This window comes from Peromyscus leucopus, chromosome 5 (genome assembly GCF_004664715.2).
Source record: "Peromyscus leucopus breed LL Stock chromosome 5, UCI_PerLeu_2.1, whole genome shotgun sequence".
Taxonomy (NCBI): domain Eukaryota; kingdom Metazoa; phylum Chordata; class Mammalia; order Rodentia; family Cricetidae; genus Peromyscus; species Peromyscus leucopus.
Genome location: NC_051067.1, coordinates 125,488,296 through 125,505,287, shown reverse-complemented (window position 1 = coordinate 125,505,287; position 16,992 = coordinate 125,488,296). Strand labels below are relative to the sequence as shown.

At 53.8% G+C, this 16,992-nt stretch overlaps 1 protein-coding gene across 4 annotated transcripts in view; it reads right to left on the bottom strand.

Annotated features, from left to right (window-relative positions):
- Nucleotides 1-501: 501 nt before the first annotated feature.
- The window catches only part of Acsf3 (acyl-CoA synthetase family member 3), a 39,572-nt gene continuing 23,081 nt past the window's right edge, over nucleotides 502-16,992 (bottom strand). For all 4 annotated transcript variants that reach the window (XM_028880868.2, XM_028880869.2, XM_028880867.2 and 1 more), the window contains 4 exons: nucleotides 15,047-15,173; nucleotides 5,584-5,718; nucleotides 5,038-5,149; nucleotides 502-1,010 (listed from right to left, as the gene is read on the bottom strand). In XM_028880868.2, coding sequence (XP_028736701.1) covers nucleotides 893-1,010; nucleotides 5,038-5,149; nucleotides 5,584-5,718; nucleotides 15,047-15,173 — 492 coding nt within the window. In that variant the 3' untranslated portion in view covers nucleotides 502-892. The remainder of the gene's footprint in view (nucleotides 1,011-5,037; nucleotides 5,150-5,583; nucleotides 5,719-15,046; nucleotides 15,174-16,992) is intronic.

The following is a 16,992-nucleotide window of genomic DNA, read 5'->3' as shown; positions in this document are numbered from 1 at the left end:
AGAGGAGAGAGAAGGGGGGCGGAGGGAGGGAGGGGGGAGGGAGGGGGGGAGGGAGGGGGGGGAGGGAGGGAGCACTCTGTTTCTCCATGTGGCCTGAGGGCACATGTGCACACATCCAAGCTGGCAGGACACTAAGGTGTCCGCGGGCCTGGAGGATGGAGGTCAGGGAAGCTTTCGGATGTGGACGGCAGGGAAGTTTGGTGAGAAGGGCAGCAAAGCGGAGAGAGCAGAGGGAAGGACCAGAAAGACCCTAACTGAGGTGAGGCAGGGTCAAGGAAGGCAGGCTTCTGGGCCATTTGGGGATGGCCTTGGGTGGCTACAAGGACTTTAAAGGCAGTTCTGGGGTGATAGTCCCAGCAGCAGGAATCCTAGTGGGGGGGGGGTGCTGCAGACTCCACCCGGCGCTACGGTTTGGCATCCTGTGTGGACTGGGAGCTGTGATGACTGTTGATGTGTACACGCAGACATGTAACCTGCAGGTCACAGCCAGGAAGCACAGGGCACTGTCCTCTGTCTTTATTTCATCTCCTTCCTCAGCATCGCCTGACTCTCTGGGACCTGCCCTTAGGAGAGTCAGCAGCCTTGGGCACCGGGGAGCTGGCCACACGCTGGCCACAGCCACGTCCTTCCTGTGCTTGTGAGGCCGACACACATCAGTGATCTCAAGGATGGGCACAGCCAGTGGTCAGGGTCACCGAGCTCGAACAATCAACTAGGGCGGGGGAAGCCTCACTTGGGGATTTCATCCCAGTGTTTTCGAATCTGGTCAACCTGATTGCAGGGGAGGGATTTGTTTCCATTCAAGGATCTCTGGGCCGGCTGCAGGGCCCACCGCACATGATCATCAGGGGGTGTCTGCTGTCCTCCGGCCTTGGCCCGCCGGCTCCTCTGGTCACGAGGGGTAGAACTGCCTAAGAAGCTCCTTCTTATTCACTTTGCCCATCTGGTTCCGTGGAATCTCCTCCACCAGCAAGAGCTCCGAGGGTATGGCATAGGGTGCCAGGACACCTCTGCAGAGACAAGCACAGCCTGGGATGACTGCCCGGCCTGGGGGTATGTAGGCATGACATACCCAGCAGTCATGGTGGGCTCACACCCCGACTCTGTGTTGGGTGGCAACAGGATGGGCCACCTTGCCCTTTGCAGGGAGAACCATCCTCTTCCCTCCGGCTCCAAGGCCTGCAAAGTCAGGTCAGAGGCAGCAGAGTGACTGGATGTGGACATGGAAAGGGGGGAACCAGGGAAGAAGGCGGCAGCGAGGCCCCTGCTCTGCTCATCCTGCCTGGTCTTGTCTTGCCCTGGAGGGAACTGACCATAGGCTTGCCTATTGTTGTTCCCTCCAAAGGTGACTCTGGCACAGTAGAGTGGCCCCCGTAGGTGACAAGCATGGTTAACTACAGAGAAGTAGCTTTTGGGCCACCAGCAGACAGGGGACATTCCTTTTTGGTAGGAAAAAGCTGCAGTCCTGGTCAGAGTCTCAGATGCACTGAGGTAGGGATGTACTCCAAAGGCCACATGGGCCAGCCACAGGTGACTCCTGCGGATGCTCTCCTGTTCCTGTACATGGACAACCCAACCAGAGATCGTGTGTAAGGCCTGGAGTAGAATCCTAGGCTGCCCTCAAGTTCCACTGACCAGAGGCAACTGGTCTTGACTTTACCCAGGGTCGTGAGTGATACATCCAGGGTTTCACGTGCCTTTTAAGTTCAAATGCACTTTTCAGACTGTAGGCCACTCATGGCCTTCTGTGTCACACTGTGCTCCTGTCTGAACCCCACCGGCTCTTACGCTACAGACCTGCACATGCTCATGACTCATGTGACAGCTTTTCTGGCCACCTGCAGTAACTGCTCAGACTCCCCAGCAGAGCTAGGTGCCCTGGGGCACTTGGGCCTTGTTTCTCTGCCCACTGTGGGACTGTGTCCCCACTTCTGGTTGGACTGGCTTTACTCCCTATGATTTTCACCCCAAGGGCTCCTTTTGGAGACCCCACAAGGAAGGGATCCCAGGCCTCGCAGGGGCCTATCTCCCCTCTGTGTGGCTTCTGGTCCTGCTCTGCTTCCTGGCACCCCATCTTTCTCCGTTTGTCCTGCCTGCCTGGCCTGTGTATTTCTATGTAGAAACTGGGCAGCTTTTTACAGGGAGGTCCAGTGTGCAGTGTCACGTGGGGACTGGGTACAAACCTCTACCATGGGCTGAAGTGGCCAGCTGGCACCCAGTACCAGACAGGGAGGCACAGCACAACCACGGTCTGGACTTCTGGCCCCATCCCAAGTAACAGACACGTTAGCATCCGGATGACTGTGTGTCTGCGTGGGACTGGGAAGAGGCGGTGGGGACGCTTGCCCTGAACACGGGAGGAAATGTCCAGTCGACTGCTGGTGGTCCTCCGAGCCCCTTCCTCAGCTCAGGAATGTCTCCTCTCTGGTGCTGCTGCGAATTCCTGCAAGTGGCACTGGGATCTGGAGACGTTCTTTCTGTGTCAACTGAAAAGACTGCACGGCTTTCCCTCTGTAAACACAGCACGCCACACGGACGGGCGTCTGAATGTTTAACCTCACACTTCGGGTGTAAGTGCCACACGATCATGATGTGTTGGCTCTTTTGTGAATAGGACCTAATTTCCAGCATTTGGTTAAGCATTTTGTGTCTGTCTGACAGGAAACTGGTCTGGGCTTCTTGTCTGGTTTTGGTAGCTGGGTCGTGGGTCCCATGAAGTCAGCTGGGAGTGTCCCTCCCCAGCGGAAAGGACTTGTATGCACTTTGTGGCATGTCCCCCGAGGTGCTCAGTATCATTTGCTGACAGAGCCTTCTGGGCCTGGCGTTTGCTTTATGGTAAAGTTTTCAGCTGGGAACTCAGCTTCACAGACACAGCTCTTCAGCCTCTGGCTTTGGGTCAGCTCTGGTACTACCAGATCCAAGGACACACTTGAGGCTGTGAGGCACCTCCTGAAGAAAACTGGGCTGCTGTGAGGTCACACTCTGAGGATAACAGCGACACCTGGGTCCTCTCTGCTTCCTCCTGAATCTCTCTCATCTCACAGCTCAGGCTGGCCTTGAACTTGCTATGTAGCCAAGACCAGGTTGAACTCTTCATGCTCCCACATCTGTTAGCTCAATGTTTAAATCACAGGTGTGAGCCACTGTACCTAACTCTCCCTTTCAATCAATATGGAGAAACCCTGGTGCTCCGTTAGTTCCCTCTCCAGACACTGTCTCTTTCTGGAACTTCAGGAGGAGCACTCCTGTCTCTCCTCCCCACCTGCCTCTCCTTAGTGGTAACTGGACAGCCCAGCACTGTGTCCTGAGACGGCATGGCGAGCAGGGCTCCAGGGGAGAAAGTGTGGGTCACCAGCAGCAAGCAGCACCCACCAGGCATGGCCAGGACACCACATGAGGGAGAGAGGAACACCTGGGCTAGGAGGCACTTGGAGGAGGCTTAGACACTGTTCTCTGGGGAGTGGGTAGGTGTGGGGGCTAAAAGTTGGGGATATCTCCTCAGGACCCCTCCCCAAGAAACAACGTGTGGGGAGGCTTCCCACTGTGGGGGCGACATCTGAGGGGCAGGCAATTCCCTGTGGGCAGTCTGCAACTTGGCCCTGCCCATGTCTGACCATCTTTCTTGCATTGTCCTGTTGTACACAGCCACAACTCCCAGGATGCTCCAGACCTCAGGGTCTTATACTCAACATGAACACCCAAGCAAGGAGCCCAACTTGAAGCTTAGAGACAGGCCACGAGGGGAAGCACTCATGGACACGGGCCATGGCCTAAGGAATCCAGGCCAGGGTAGGACCTCCACCCAGCAACCACTGTGGCTCTCAGCAGAGGATGCCTGGGTGTTTTTCTTCTCAAGAAAGTAATTGTTTAATCAAAGCAGCGAGCGAGCGGCCAAGCAGACTGTTGCCTCTGCTAAGCCATAGAGGCTCCAACTGTGATTTTGCAAATCCAGGGGAATCGGTAATTGCCCAGCTGTGCGGCCCCTGATGAAACAAGGACTCCTGCTGTTTGTGAAGTCTTGTTGGACAGCCAAAAATAGTCCTACACCGCCGAGAAGAAGAGAAGGCGGCGGGGGTGGGGGTGGGGCAGGGGGAGACACAGCAGAAAGGAGAGAACGTCTCCGATCTAAAACCCAGGGGTATCCTCCTGGGCCACAGTGGAAGATCAAGGTGGCCTACCCAGCTGTGAAGGTCCCAGGGAGCCCCTCCGTCCTATGGGTCCCGGGAGGACATCAGAACCCCCCAGGGGCTGACATGAGAGACACTGGAGTCTAACACAAAGGATGAGGGTGGAAAAAAAAAAAAAGCCAGCATGTTGGAAGTGGCACAAGCCCTTAATCCCAGCTCTCGGGAGGCAGAGGCAGGCAGAGCTCTGAGTTCGAGGCCAGCCTGGTCTACAGAGCGAGATCCAGGACAGCCTGCGCTGTTACACAGAGATACCCTGTCTCGAAAAACAAAAAACGAGACGAGCAAGCACAGGTGACGGGCTGGAAAGGGCCCCACCCTGGGTCTGAGGAGGGAGCTGCGGGCACAGTCCACAGACACCGAGAGCTAGGGGTTCGCCAGGCTGTGAAGGCTCCACAGAAAGGCTGAGGCACGAGGCCACCCTCAGGGCAGAACAGAAAAGAGAAAAGGCTGCTGGGCCCCGGCCATTCTGTGGCGGGCTGTGCCAGTTTGGCAGGGTAGGGAGAGGCTCTTGCTCAGTTTAGCTGGACTAGCCAGGTGAGGGGCCTCAGCCTCACAATGCTGTGGGGTTTATCTGTAAGCTGAGAAACACACATCTCTGCCTCGGACTACTCCTGACTCCCAATCCAGCGTGCAGGCGGAGGCCCTTCCTGTTTCCAGGTCTGGGCTTAATGAGGAAAGACAGCCGCTTAGGGGCCACCTCGCTGACCTTTTCAGCTTCTTCCTCCCCATTTCCAAAATCCAGAATGGTTCACCCCTGCTTCCCAGCGCCTGAACAGGCCCTTCCCATCCTCCCATTCCAAGACATTCCCTCAGATACCTTAGAACCCACAACAGCCCCTGTTAGCCCTACCTGGCCCACTCCTTGAGATCCCTGTGCGACAGTGCGTGTCCCTCTTGAAGGGCCACTACAGCCGTGACCCGCTGGCCCCATGTCATATCCGGAACTCCAATCACAGCCACATCTGAAGACGGCAGAACAGGTTGAGGATACCTGGAAGGCCCTGACGACCACTACAGGCTGAATAGCACTCAGGCATGCGCGGGTAACGCCAGGCAGTTAACGCAATGCCCAAGCACCTGGAGCAAGACCTTGGGAATGTCCCTCATGGGAGTGGGGCGGCGTCTCCAGGGGCTCAGCCTGCTCTTGCTTGATCTGCAGAGCAGGTGTACGTTCTGGCCAGGTCTGTGGGCCCCTCTGGAATAGCGGGCAGCAGCCCGGGGTTGCCATCAGGATCCTGTGTGCTGGAGGCCAGGGAGGGAGCAGGCACACATTTCACAGGATCCCCCCTAGCAGGCAGAAGAGGGTCCTTGACAGCCAACACTTAACAGAGTAGAAAAGGTGGTACTGCGTCTGGAGGGCAGTGCTCTACTAAACCCGAGGTCACCATTCACTCACCTGTGATGCTGGGGTGGGCCAGCAGATGCCGCTCAATCTCCAGGGCGCTGACTTTATAGCCTCCAGTCTTGATGATGTCCACTGATGTACGCCCTCGGATCCAGTACCTATCATCCTTGAACACAGCAGTGTCTCCTAGAAAAGGGGGTTCTGTGATAGCTCTGGACAGTCTGGGAGTATCTGGTCACAGGAGACCTTGGTGATCCTGATCACCACCCACAAGAGTCCTCGGGGGCCACATGCATATGTGTGAGTCCCGCTATTTCCAGTGTCCGGGCCACCTCCTGTGGGGACTGGTGCTGACGACATGTGTCCCTCTCCGTTCTCTATCCCTATGATACCAGCACCTTGCCTCACAGCCAGCGGTGGGGAGTAGAGCCCACCAGAATCCATGGCATGCTAGGAACCCAGTGGGCCTCTGGGGTCTGTAAATACCCTGAACTTGTAAGCCAGTGTGGGCCATGTTTTTGTCAGAGAAACGGGCAACAGTGTGTGGTATTTTCAGAAAACAGCAGCAAGCGGTTTACTGCCTATGACTCTGACTCAGGATGAACTACAGCAGGAAAGCAGAAGCCTCCACCCTGACACAGTCCATGCACAGCTTCACGTAGATACACGCAGGGCACCCTCCCGCCCGGTTCCACTCCTATCCACATAGCTCTACCATCCTACCATGGGTGGGTCCTGGTCACTTTCAGCTCCTTCTCTGACACGGGGATACCCTGTGACGAACGTCCTCCTGCTCTTGATTCCCACCACCCCCAAATAGGGACGGTGCTTTTCTCCCTAAGCAAAATAACTGTCCCACTTGGCTCTTTTCACAAGGGAGTCTGGGACCCCACAGAAACACTGGCAGTATCAGGAGCAGGGACCAGGCCAGAATACAGGGCTGTATTTCCAGCTGAGGCTCCCTCCTGCACAATGGCGTGGGGGAGGTGTGTGTCTGCACATTAGTGCGCGTGCATGTCCATGCACACACATTTGCATGATTATGACTGTGTGTCGGCATGCAGATGTCAGCGGCAGCTCTGACAGCAGAGATGTCTGTTCACACGCTCCCTGCACTCCCTGTGGGTTATTAGCTGGAATAAATCATAAATATTTCATTCTACATCACGTAGTCCGACATGGGAAGGCACCATCCATCACCTTACTGCTCCCTGGGACTTGCAGTACAGGGCACACTCCAGTCTATTAAACAAGACGGATGGGTGGCCTGGACGAGCCCAGGGCTTATTTACGGTAGAGAGGGAAGGCTGGCCCCTGGAGCAAGGACTGGCACTGGGCAGTTCTCTCTCCAGTGTGGCAGCTCTGGATGTAGCAGGTGGCAGAAGAGCTGGATGGATGGCCTCAGCCTGGACTAGGATAGCCCCTTGGGCAGGTACTGACGGGAGGAAGAGGACCCAGGTGTGGGCTATGGGGTATACATGGCTTGTCCTGAGTCCTAAGGGACCCTCCATGATCCCATCCCTGTTGTAGCTCTGGGTCCAGCTGTGCCGCTCAGACTGGAAAGCCTAGTCTTCCACTGGATTATCCTACCCTGTAGCTATCAGGTTGCTCAACCTCCACAGTGAGGTGGAAGCCTGGCATTGAGGGCCCCAGAATTCTGCACGCACAAGTTCCTGCTTTGAGGCTGTGCTCCCAGGCTGCTCCTCTCTCTTGAGAAAAGAGATCTGGGCATCGCTGGGCACAGTCTCTTCTTAGGTGGACCCAGTGCCAGCGCTTGAGGACTGGCTCTTGCGTGTGACATACAGGATCACACATCTGGGGAGTCAGGCTGATTGCTCCTCAGGGAGGAGATGCTGTGGATCGGAGAGGGCAGAGCGCGTGACTAGCTCTCTGGGCGAAAGGCTGGGGTGCGGAGGACTGGAGAACAGAGGCTATGGTGCCGATGGAAGGGTGTGCAGAGTGCCGGGCTGCTCCACCGCAAACGCCTGTCATGGGGATGCAAGGTGCCTGCCCTCTGAGGACATCAGCTCTGCAAAGCCACCTCCTGAGTCCGGCAACAGTGGCTGCCATGGCTTGGGGACACCGTAGGATGATGGGCGCCCGTGTCTGACTAGTGTCCTCTCTGGCTGGAAGGTACCTGTGTTAGCAGCGTTCCTGGGAGGATGGAATTAAGAATGGAGCCCCTGCCTGTGACTTCAAACCTCCTTGACTTGGCTATCCTTCATAAACTTACATGTTACCTCATGCTCTGTCTATAGACCCACTCTGTGGTGTAACTATGGAGGCCACACCCCGGGGTTTCCCTCTGCCCAGTGCCACGCCGCTTAGAGCTCATGATTTCCTACAGTCCGGAGGACCTCAACACCGGCGTGTTCTCACAGCTCTGACAATGCCGACTACGGAGTCTGAGCCACTGGGGGTGCGCTTGGCCTTGATCAACCTTGGCCATTGAGACAACCTAAATCTCTACAGCTGGTGCCTATGCCCAGGTGATGGCTGGGAGGAGAAAATGCCAGGCTTCTGCAGTGCTCACAGGAGCATCCCAGCCCAGGCCTCCATTTCTACTTGGATGACTGGATTCCATTCTGCTGACCGGACATGCTCACTGCAGAGTCTGAGGCAGGACAAGCAGCCTAGGCCTCCCAATCAACACCCCAACCAGAGGGGTCCCGTGCCTTTTGCAGCGTGGCACAGTGGCACCTCCACGGCTTCAGCCATGTTTTTGCTCTTGTCACTGTCTGAGTCTTAGGGACACTACCCTCTCCAGGAGTCTTAGGGACACTACCCTCTCCAGGAGTCTTAGGGACACTACTCTCTCCAGGAGTCTTAGGGACACTACCCTCTCCAGGAGTCTTAGGGACACTACTCTCTCCAGGAGTCTTAGGGACACTACCCTCTCCAGGAGTCTTAGGGACACTACTTTCTCTAGGCCACTTGGTATCCTCGGCCTTCAAAGGCCTGAAGGGCCAGCAGAGCATGCTGGAGTCCAGGTCTCGTAGACTGTAGGAAATTACGAACTGTAAATAATATGGCATCAGGCAGAGGGGAAACCCCGGTGTGGCCTCCAAGGTTATCCAGGGTGGCTTCTGTGGACAGATCTCAAGCTTAGAAAGGATAGCCAAGCCAAGGTTTGAAGGTAAGCCGTAACCAGAGGCTCTACTATTATCTCCGCCCTCCCAGTAATGCTGCTAACACAGGTACCTTCCAAGCACAGAGGGGACACCAAGCATCCACGTCCTCGGAATTCACAGAGCACACGGGAGTGTGTGGGAGACGATCTGGATGGTGGTGTCCCCAGTGGAGACAGAAGCAGGACCTGGTCCTCCGCACTGCCAGCCACCACACAGGCTGAGTTGCTTTTGCTCCAGGGCACTGTGCTGGGTCTTTACTCCACATATGCTGAGCATCCGTGGTTCCACATAAGAACTACTCTAGATGTGCCCTGGGGCCTCATTGTGTTGGGTCCTGGGCTATCTCCAGGTTTCAAAAGAAGGTAACTACTTTCTTGGCTTCCTTTCCTGGGTGAGAATATAGAAGGGTGTTGCCTCTAAAAAAGAGCATGGTGCTGCTCACGATACCCACAAGGCAGAGATGGAGGGGGCCATACTCTTTTCAGGCCACTAGGTTTCTGGGAGGGAGGGGATGTTGTCATCATTTAGAAAGCTGTACTTAGCGTTGGCATGACAGAGGGAGGCCAAGCGGATTCGATTGGCATGGGGCTGAGGTCCATCTTCCATGACTGCAGCCTAACTCGGTCAGGCTGCCTCAGTGGCTGAGCTGTCTATACCAGGATATCAGGAGGCTGTGAGCCTGGCTCATCCTGGTCATTCTGCATCCTTCGGCAGAAATCCTTACCCTGTTTGTACCCTTGGGCAGAAGGCTTCCTGTTGTCTCAGAAGAAAGCTCGGGTACCTCCCAGGGTCCTGAGGTCCTGCCAGGAGACTGCCAGCTGGGATCTCCAGCACAGTCATCCTTAAGCTGCTCACGGTGCTATGTTCCTTCTTCCTGGCACTACTGTGCCTCTGCCCTCCATCCCCTGCTCTTGCCCTATCTCTGGCTAGTACATTCATAGGAAATCTCCTGGATGTCACAGACTCAAGCAGCCTCCTGCTATTTTACTGTCCTGAGATAATCCCTTAGAAACTCACCTAATTTCTGACTTTAGACCTCTCAGTGTGGAGCCATTTTGGCCCCTCCAGCTTATCCTGGCCTGTTCAGCACAACCCCATTACCAAGGGCCAAATTAAATAATTATTAATTCAATTATTAATTAAAGACAGGGAGGCTAGGGCAAGCAGGCAGGGGAGAAGCCCCAAGCACCCGAGACACCAGGCTGCTGGGCCGAGAGTTAAAGACAGAGTCTTCATTTTGAAGAGCACATCAAACAAGTTAAGTAACTTTTACTTTTTATAACAACATATTTGTCAGAATGCATTGATCTGGATTTAGCCTCCTGCCAATGTGCCTCCTTGGTCTGACCTGACGTTTGCATCGAGGGAATTTTGTTCCGACAGAAACAGCATGCGATCAATAAAATCTTATTACATGGATTTATGCACTGCTTTCAAACCCAGTGCTAGTTCATGTCTCTGCCTTAAACTGTAATTGAAAATAAACCTGTGATAGTTGGATTTCGGTTTCTGGATGCAAGGATGGAGTAGGAGCCAGTGCCTTCTTCCCTGAGGAGCCTTCCCTGAGGGAAGCACTTCCTGTGGTCAGTTCACTCTCCTGGCTAGGGACCCTACAAACAATAGCACGGCATCCACTCTGCTGAGGACTGAGGACTGCTAGTCTGGCATGATGCCAGGCATCCACAGGCAGCTGCAGAGTGGCATCCTACACTTGGGCTTCTAGTCCTCAAAGCTTTGGGGACCCAGGACTACCTATCCTGTGGCTGCTCTGTCACATCTGCCAGTTCTGTCTCCCAGCAGCTTCAATCCCACCTGGGCCTCTCCTGTCTGATAGAGGAGGTGGCTGAGGCAGGGAAGGGGAGGCATTGTGACCTTGGCAGAGGGGAGCCAGCTGTCACTGGCACCAAAGCAGAAAGCCTCTGAGACCTGAGCCTGGGGGCAGAACCTAGGGAGGTATTAGAAAGAGCAAGGAATAAAAGCAGAACAGATGCAATAACTTCCCAGGATTCTAAACCTCACCCAAACCTGCTTGGGACAGTGGCAGACCAGACCCAGCTAGGAAACCCTCAGACAAAATTAACTATAGTTTATTTGATTTTAAAGGCATAAATCCTAAACTAGGGAACAAGCAGAAGAAATTATATTTAAGAAGTTGAATGCCAGAAGGCAGACAGGCACCAGGTGATCAAGAACTGTAGAGCAGGAGCGCCACATGGCAAAGAAAGAACGCACAAGTGTATACTGATCATAGGCCTCTAGATGCCTTGGGAAAGAGCAGGGCCTCAAGAAGGAACTGTAGGCACCTGAGACCTACAGATCCTGGCTTCTCCGGCACAGGCAGGTAGCATCACCAGCCCGAGCTAACTGAGCAAATACTGCATGTGGACTAAATGGGCTGTGGGCACCATTTTGGGAGTAGGGTCCAGCAGAGGATGGCAGAGTATGAGCTACCAAGTAGCAATACTAGCTCATCATGTGGGAATAGGGGTCGGCATCCCAGAATCCACCAGCAAGGCTGGGGGAGAGGATGGAAGCGGCAGTGGGTTTTTGTTTTCACATTAACATTATCCTGGAGTCTTGAGTCTTCTGGGCTGACCGGGTTGGGAGAATCTAAGCCATGGACAGGCACATAACTCAGATTTTAGCTTGCAAACTCCTGCCTAGAGTTCGCAGCTCACTAAATAGGAACAAACCAGGGATAGATTCTGTTAGTACTCATACCGTTCTGGCACCAGGGTGATGAGGCCACCTTCCTGTGGTCCCCGGCCTGTTTGGTCCACACACTGCACCTGAGGCCAGGGACTTGCCATTGGGAACAAAGCACAGAGGGTGCCAGGCAGGTGACCTCCTTTTCCTCATTTCCACCAGCCAGGAAGGTATTGCTATTTTCTCATCCTCCCAGGCGACAGTCACACAGCAAGGCAAGAGAAGGGAGCTCAATGGTCAGAAAGGAAGACCTATACACGCCTCCACTGACTGGGATGCTGAGAGTCTATGGGAAGACTATTGGGGCTTGATCAATCGACAATTGATTAAAAAACCTAAAGCTCTCCAATACATCAATGCTAACCTTTAGAGGTCGCGCTGGAGAAGCCTAAGGAGAGCTAGGGAGGCCGCACAGCAGCACTTGGTACTAACCTGACCAAACACGTACAGAACCTCACAGAGAACTTGGCACACACTGAGAGCAGAGGAGAAAACGGAGCCTTCGGCCCAGACGGCAGTGCAGATGGGGTAGTGTGACTCCCTTGCCTGGCTGTCCCGGCCCACATCAGGTATGTGGTGAGGAGTGGACAGTGTCATCATCGGGGGTGGCCTCTTCCAGGCTAAGCTCTGGCTTCTGCATGTCCCACGTCCCCATGGAAATCCACGTTAGGGGTAGCACAGCCTGTCTGGAGCATTCCAACCCCTAAGACACCCAGTGCCTCTGGGGCTCTGCTACCTCATGCCCTCCCTGCTGAGGCCTTGCTCTCCTGATGGGCATGCTAGCGCAGACTGCCCACCATGTACAGTTACTATGGTGCAGGAAGGCAAGGTTGGCTCCCAGCCCGGGTCTTGGCTGATTCCAATCCTGCAGGCAAACAACCAGCCTCTGCCGACTGCAGAGGGGACTCAGGGGTTCACAGACCCTGACTCACAGTACCACCAGTCCTGTGGAGGGCATGGGTAAAGGTCAACAGATTACATCTGAAAACCATCTAAAGCCATGTGTTTAAGACATTTTGCAGCCCAACCCTCCAAGAGTACATGATGGTCCAGTGCTGATCAACATGGAAGGGCAAAACCCCCAAAGCTAGCCACACAGAACAGACAACAGCAGAGCCCCAACAGCTGGACACACATGGAGGCAGGGTACAAAATCTGGAGGTGGGGTATCTGTAGAGGGAAGGCCCGTTTGGAAGAGCAAGTGCATTTCTCTCTCTTTCTCCCGGTAGCTTGGAGGTCCCTGGTGACTTTCCTCAGATCAGGGGACAGTTCTCTAAGGCCCTGCCTTGCTGGTTTATTAGTAACCGTACATGTTAACGTGCACACTGATGGCAGTGACTCATAGCTCCTAAGATCCTACCCACTCTCCCGTAGGGCTCTGACCCTGCTCTTTAGCCTTGGTGGTCCTTAACCAACCCCAGAAGAGTCGCCGTCTCCTCCTCTCACCCACCACCACCAGTCTAACTCTGCACTCCAGGCTCACCTGTGACGGCCTGCCTCGGCCCAGCTCCAGAATCACAGGGCCATAGGTAGGCCACACATTCCAAACAGTTTTGTTGGGCGTCTCAGAGTTAGGAGGACTAATTCTGGCAGCGGGGTAGGCCTCTGCTCCTTCCTGAGTAGCCACCAACCTTGTGAGTTTCTCTACACATCCTCTGGGGCAAGAAGGATTGCAGAAGTAGGGTGGCGAAGGTGGGAGCATTAGGGGTCAGGTGGGTGACCCCATCCTCTCATCCTAACCCCGAGGATGACCTGGGAGAGCTGGGGATAAGGCCCTTCCCAGGAGCCTGGGTCAGTTTTCTCTCCAGCTTATGCCACAATCCGAGTGGCAGGAGGGACAGCCAGGGAAAGGGTTAAGTTTAATTTATCCTGATTTCTACTTAATATCATGCTCTCCCCGTAGGAGCGGCAGCTGCGAGCTGATTGCACGCTCTCATTATGCAGTCTGTATCGCTAATGGCCTGTGACAAAGGCTTGCCAGCTCCCGGCCTTACCCCCGAGAGCCAATTAAACACACACACTCCCTTCCTGTTTGCAGCACGTTACAATGAAATTAAACTGAATTTCAAAATCGTTTTCTCCTGAAGACATCTCTTTACAATAATTAATGCATGCTATTCCTTTTCGGCAGAAAGGCCCACCCGGAGTGCTCACTGCCCACGTGGCTCCTGCTGCACCCCAGGGCTCCATGAGTCCCCGGCATCAGTAAAGCCTATAGGGCTTGCCCCCTGTGTTTTTAAAGGGAAGAACACAGCGTTTTTATCCAAACCTAAACACAAGAAGGTGACCACAAAGCAAGTTGGGATTCCCACAGGGATTATTCAGAAGGCTGCTGGAGGGGGCTGCTAAAAGCAGGATTCCCTCAAAAGCAGGGGTTCCTACACACTGCATTGAGGGACAATAGCGGGAGGTTTGTTTCCCCCAGATAGCTGGCATTAACCAGGGTGTTTACAGAGGAGCACCGGGGAGCTGTGGGTTCTATGCGCGCCGTCACTGATCTACCGATATAATCACATCAGGTTCCCCTACCCTGAGCTGTGACATCCTGGAATAGTGGCGGGCAGGCTCAGGAGCTCGTGGGTCTCTACCTTGGGCACTCCCTGAAGGTGTCTGATTGATGCCCCCACCTATCTGGAGTATACTGGCCCGAGGTAGCTGGGATATCACATGTTCCAGGGCCAGCAGACTGAGGGTCACATTTGGCGAACTTATAGATTGCTTCCTTACCTCCAGACCTCCCTCTCTTGGATGAGCCACAGTACCCACTCAGGCCCCCCCCCCCCACAAGGCTTTGCTTCCCAAAAAAGCATGGGGTGAAACTACCTCTGTCACAATGGCTAGGGTGTCACATGGGAAACAGGCCTTTCCTTTCGGAAAGTATTACCTTAAGAACTAGAAAAGTAACCATGTACACAAAAATGTTAGAAATACAGAAGGGCCAAAAGGAAAAACTCCCAGAACCCTGACATCCTGAGGGCAGTAAGTCATGTGATGTTGATGAACTTCCAGGTAAAAAACAGGCCAGCAGATAGACACAGCTGTACGGCCATACTGTCTCAGGACATGGATTCCCACAGGATGAGGAGGGGTCTCAGGAGAACGGACACACGGATGGGGAAGTTACAGTATATGTTGTGTGTCTCCCAGCCTGCTTGGGTCCACTGTACTCACCCATGAGCCCCACAGGCCACACAGAGGAGACCAAACTGGAATATGCAAATTAACAACCAAATCAAAACAGGTAATGGTGAGTGAACCTGCTTCCAACCCCAACGTAGGGAGGGGAGATTTTCAGAGTGCAAGAGTGTGGCTGTGTGGGTGGACAGGAGCGGCGGCATACCCAAAAGGGAGAGGAGGTCCTGACCTCAGGGGCAGTAGGTGCAGAATCATGGGGCATCAACAAGGCTGTGGCAATGTGGCCAGCTGGCAGAGGGACAGAGTAGGAGCTACGTCTTGGGGATAAGGGCTCCAGGCTCCTTATAAGGGCAGTAGCCTTTAGACCCTCTTTCCAATAGCCTGCAGGAGGCTGGGGCACCCACAAATGTGTCAAAACGGCAGTCTCCAAACAGCCTCTGCCTGCAGTGGGAGGTTCTAGAACACACAGACCAAGAAACATCCACACCGAGCAGACCTCCCTCAAGAGCAATCCCCTCTGCCACTTCAGAGCTTGCTCCTACCTGTTCTGAACCAGCCATCCGAAGTGAAAGCATTTTTCGTTTCTTCTGGTTTATCCCAGTATTCTCGGAACACAGAGGGTCCCCTAACTAGCAGCTCTCCTTCCTTTTCCTCGAACCCCGGGGTCACCTGCAGAAGGAGGAGACATGCGGGTCAGAGCAGGCGAGTAGCTTCCACCTACATCAGAGACCAAATGGTTTTTGAAATTAGACGGTTGAAAATCTTGGAAAATCACAGCTGTCAGGGAGTGAACCTCAATCAGGCCCGAGCCAAGGGCTCCTCCTGTCCTTGGCCCGGGGCCCCAAGGTGGAGGTCAGTGTCTGCCCACTCTTAAACACTGTTCCTGAATCCCTTCTCTGTGCACTCCTCAGAAGTTGTGAAACCCTGCTAGCACGACCCAACCAGCACCCCAGTACAGCCTCTGGGCAGCAAGAGCTTCTGTTCAGAGTAACCAACCAAGGGAATTCCTAGATGTTAAGCAGACCGTGCGGCCACTCTGGCGATGTCATGAAGCCTACGCGTCTTTACCATGGAGCCTGTTTGTGGTCATGCTGTGGAACCTGGCCATGTCAGATCAGCACATAGTTACAGCTAGGAGGGAGCTGGCGGTGATGAGGCTGCTGTCTAGTGTGTCCACTAATCTTTACTTCTCATTGTTTTCAGAGTATGATCCTTCCACTTTTTTAGTGCTTGAGTCACGTCTTATTCTGTAGTACAGGCTGGCCTGGAACTCCTGTGTCCAGCCTGGCTGCATTGGTGGGTGAAGGAGCATGCTGCCAAACCTGAGGACTTGAGTTTGCTCCCTGAACAACCCACATTATAGAAGATAACAAACTCTCACAAGTTGCCTCTGACCTCTACATGCATGCTGTGTCACATATATGGGACACACAGGGACGGACACGGACACACACCCAGGATGCCCACTTTTCCTGCTTCTATGAGACCCAGTAATGCAAATCCTATTTAGGGAAATAGGGCAAGAAAAAGAAATGAATAAAATTTTGGAAAGAAGAAATAAAAGGCTCCTATTTGCAAAAGACGTGATGGCCTACGTGAAAATCCCCAACATATTACAAAATCAATCAAACAACCTCCTTGAACTAGTGGGTGGATCCAGCCAGGTTATTAGAGGATGTGAGCATGCCCACCCCAAGTGAGTTGTATTTCTACAGACTAGCGATGAACAGCTAGAGACCAGCACTTGCAGCCCCGTGTTACTTGAAACAAAAGATAAGAAAAGGAAGGGGAAAGGTAAGAACCGTTTGAGCATGTCTGACAAATCATGTACATCAGCTGTTTGCTGAGGATGGCCCCCACACAAGACAGGTCAGAGCTACGAACCAGAAAAATACCACGCTCACGGATTGGGACTTAGTAATCGGTAATTCTCCCCTCGTGATTCATAGGTGCAATATGATTCCAATTAAGAACCCAAAATGACTTCCTGTAGGTACAGACAGCCAGTTGTAAGACTGAGGGCCTGGGAAGATGGCTCGGCGGAGAAGCCCTTGCCATGCAAATGTGAGGGCTGAAGTCTGGATCTTCAGATCCCACGTAAAAGCCAGATGTGGTCATGTGTGTCTGTAATCGATGCATGCAGCAAGATGAGAGGTGGAACAGGAGCCCTGCAGGCTCCAGGGCAGCTGTCTCGGAGTAAAGTTAGTGCACAAGAGGAGCCTGCAAGACGGGAGATGAGGACCGATACCTGAGGTTTTCTTCTGATCTCCACATGCATGCCATGCATGTGTGCACCCCTACATGCAAATAAAACACTGGTATGTGCAAGAGTGTCGGGAGGAATAGCCCAGGGGTGGAGCACTTGCCGAGTAGGTACAGGCCCTGGATTTGATTCCCAGCACTGCAAAACTTAAAATTGAAGATTGACATTTGTAGTTAAAGGAACTTTGAAAACAGGAGTTAAGCTGCTGGAACCACACTCTGATGT